Genomic DNA, 3,368 nt, shown 5'->3' with positions numbered 1-3,368 from the left:
GATAGGGATATAACAAAGTTAATGAGGTTTAAGACATGTTATTTAAAAAATTGTTATGGGTGTAACAGTTCAAATATACGTTTAGTTGTACTTACATGTCTGTGATAATAATTACATATTTTAGTTTTATTTTTCTATAATATCAAATAATAAATGTTCAAGAAATATATTTAATAAAAGTTATTATTGATACATTAAATTTATTGTATATTATAACTTATTTAAATTCCTTATATCCTTAGTGCTGTATATAAATAAAAAAGAACCTTTTATCACATTTTTTAGCATGTAAGTAATTTTGAATAACATATATTTAGATATTTGATTTTGAAATTAAATGTTCAAAATTCATTGCGAAATGCCTTTTCCCACTGCCATGTAACTGCACCATCTCCTTCGAAATACTCAGCGAATGTATTTCTTATAATCGCCGCATTTTTACAAGAAAAATTTTTTTCATTTACACAATCTTCAAGAGCTTCACGTGCAACTTCACGATCAATTGATGTTATAGTAGAAAAATATCGATTATTACTTTCATGATTAATTATAAAATTGTGTAAACAGCATGTTGCTTGTATAATACTGTTATTTAAAGGAATAGACGCTATAATTGGTTTTCTAAAAATTCGCCATCTTGCGACTAATATTCCAAAAGAACTTTCTATTACACGTCTTGCACGACTCAATCTGTAGTTAAAAATCTTTTTTTCCGATCAAGTTCTTGACTCCGGGAATATGGTCGCATCATATATTCTTTTAAAGCAAAGGCTTCATCAGCAACAATTACATATGGTAATTTAGGACCTCCAACACTAACAATTTCTGGTGATGGTATTTGTAGAGAATTTTCTTGTAATCCAGTATACAACTTGCTATTTCTAAAAACTCCACCATCGCTTTGTCGTCCTTCTGCTCCAATGTCTACCACGATAAATCGATATTGTGCATCACACAAAGCAAGTAAATTCAAACTGTGCTGACCCTTGTAATTATAGTAAATGGATCCACTGTTGGGAGGAGCCTATTTATCAATTTAAATATAATCCTTTTTTTACATATAGTAAAAGTAAAAAAAATAAGTTTAGAAATTGACATACCTGAATTACAACATGTTTGCCGTCTATAGCTCCTATGCAGTGAGGAAAATTCCATTTTTCTTCAAAATCACTTGCTATACGTTTCCATGAGTTGTTTAATTGTGGAAAAACTTCATCTCGTAATGCAGTCCAAATTGCTTTACAAGTTTCAAACACAATTTTTGAAACAGTACTTGTCCCTACTCGAAACGCATAGGAAAGAGATTTCATACTGTCTCCTGCAGCTAAATAACGAAGACATATCTGTAAACGTGTATTTAGCAGTATTGGATCTCGAATACAATTTTGTTTCGTTAGATATGGTCCAACAGCATTTAATAATTTTTCATAAACGTCTACATTCATGCGGAAAAAATTAATGAATTTTTCATCGTTGTAAAAATATAATTCTTTTATTAAAGTTTCACTCGCTCCATATTGTGTTCGATTTTTGGTAGAAAAAATAAGATGAATCCAATATTTTCTCTTCATTTTGTTTTGCTCGTTTTCTTTAGACAATAAAAAAAGAACAATTAATTTTTTAATTTTATAGTTGATATCTTATAATCCTTTGTTTTTAATTCTATGCTTTTGTAATGCAAGAATAGATGACAATATTTGCAAACTCATTTTAGAGGTTATATAATGCACTATGTATTTACACATGTACGCATATCTGTACATTTACGTGACATTAAAATTAGAGGCGTTCCGCGTTTTCTGTTACGCGAAATTGAATGTCCTTAGTGCACATGGAACACAAAACAACAGCAGCTTATCGGATACAACCAATGATATCAATTCTCTTGGCACGTTCTAACAGAATTTCTAAATGTTACACTTCATTGGTTACGCGAGTATCTACTACGCAAATTTTTCGTCTATGTGAACGATGACATTTGACACAGGCGTAATAGAAAACGCGGAACGCTTCTGATTGGTTACGCGATACGCGTTACGCGAGAAATATCAGTCCATGGGACCGCAGCCTTAGTTTAAACGTCATTTTCGGTAACCTCAATATTTCGCACTCCCCAGGTAAGAAAAATTTAACGGGCCAGGCATGGTCCAAGTATGGTAGCCACTCTCCCAGCCTTACCACCCGTATCTTAACCAGAATAGGTTCAACCTTGGTTTAAATCCGGAATGATAACGTTGGGCCAAGAATGGTTATCAAGTAATGGCCAATTCAGAATAACAGTCATCGGCCTTACATAAGTTCCCAGCGTTGGCCCGTGATTGGGCCAGAATCAATTATAAGATTGGGATACTGCTTGGAAACTAATGGTGCAGTTCTGGGTTATTACTGGTTTTCTAGTTATAAACCAATCGTTATTCTTCTAGTCTGGCTGCCATTCTTGGTTCAAGCGTGGTTCGTTTAAAATAAGAAATAGGGAAGAATCGAGAGGCAAAAGAATTACAAACACATTAAATTTAAATTTCAATAATTTATCAAATATAATCAAAAATACTTACAGCAACGTTTTTTCCAATTGAGCATTTTCTTTCACATTTAATGAATTTTCTCAATATATTTCAAAATCTTTGTTCTAATATAAGCTTTGAGTTGAAAAGTCTTCCAATATACAGGGTGGACCATTTTAATCCATCCAGTTGAATATCTCGAAAACCAAGCCCGGGAGAGAAAAATGTTTCAGGCAAAAGTTGTTTGGTTTTGAGGGGGCCATAAGATGAGGTGGACAGCACCGGGCTACCGGAGGATCCTCCTCCACCCGGGAAAACGGCGGATCCCCCGTCTCCGGAAAAGAGGACCTGGGACGTCGTCACGCCGGGCGCGGCTGGCACGTCCCGGGCCTCGACGTCGGGGGCGGGGAAGACGCGGGTGGGGAAGAGGGAGAGGTCCGCTTCGAGAAAGCGGGCCGATCCCGAAACCCCCGCGAAGGAATCCTCTTCACCGTCCCCCCCCCCCCGCGGAAGCAGGCGGGGAGGCCCCTGCCTGGGAAGGCAGGGGAGCTCACGGGGGAGATGGTGGAGAGGAGGATTCAGGAGGTGGTCGCCCAGTCCCTCCAGAGGATGGAGGAGACGATCCGGTCCTTGGTCGGCGGCGGGGCCCGTGATAGCGGCCCTGCAGCGGGCCCCTCCGACCCTCGAGGGGGAGGAGGGGGCGCCGCGTGGGGCCGCCCGGTTCCCGGGGCCGACCGGGGGAGCGGAGTCAAGGGGGTAAACCCCCCGAAGAAGGACGCGAATGCTGCGGGGGGGGGGGGCAAAAAGAAGAAGAAGAAGAAGAAGGGAAAGGCCCCCAGCAGCAGATGCAGGAAGCGAGGGAGG

General features: G+C 39.2%; 1 protein-coding gene across 1 annotated transcript; it reads right to left on the bottom strand.

Moving 5' to 3' along the window:
- Nucleotides 1-685: 685 nt before the first annotated feature.
- On the bottom strand, nucleotides 686-1,310 carry LOC105567285 (putative nuclease HARBI1). Its single transcript, XM_012022043.1, has 2 exons — nucleotides 1,101-1,310; nucleotides 686-1,024 (listed from the first exon to the last, which is right to left on the bottom strand). The coding sequence occupies exons 1-2, from the start codon at nucleotides 1,308-1,310 to the stop codon at nucleotides 686-688; spliced, it is 549 nt and encodes a 182-aa protein (XP_011877433.1).
- Between the last annotated feature and the right edge of the window lie 2,058 nt (nucleotides 1,311-3,368).

This window comes from Vollenhovia emeryi, unplaced genomic scaffold (assembly GCF_000949405.1).
Source record: "Vollenhovia emeryi isolate VEMERY1.0 unplaced genomic scaffold, V.emery_V1.0 DF942925.1, whole genome shotgun sequence".
In the NCBI taxonomy this organism is placed as follows: domain Eukaryota; kingdom Metazoa; phylum Arthropoda; class Insecta; order Hymenoptera; family Formicidae; genus Vollenhovia; species Vollenhovia emeryi.
Note: the sequence above shows the minus strand (reverse complement) of the source record. Positions and strands in the feature narration are given on the sequence as shown.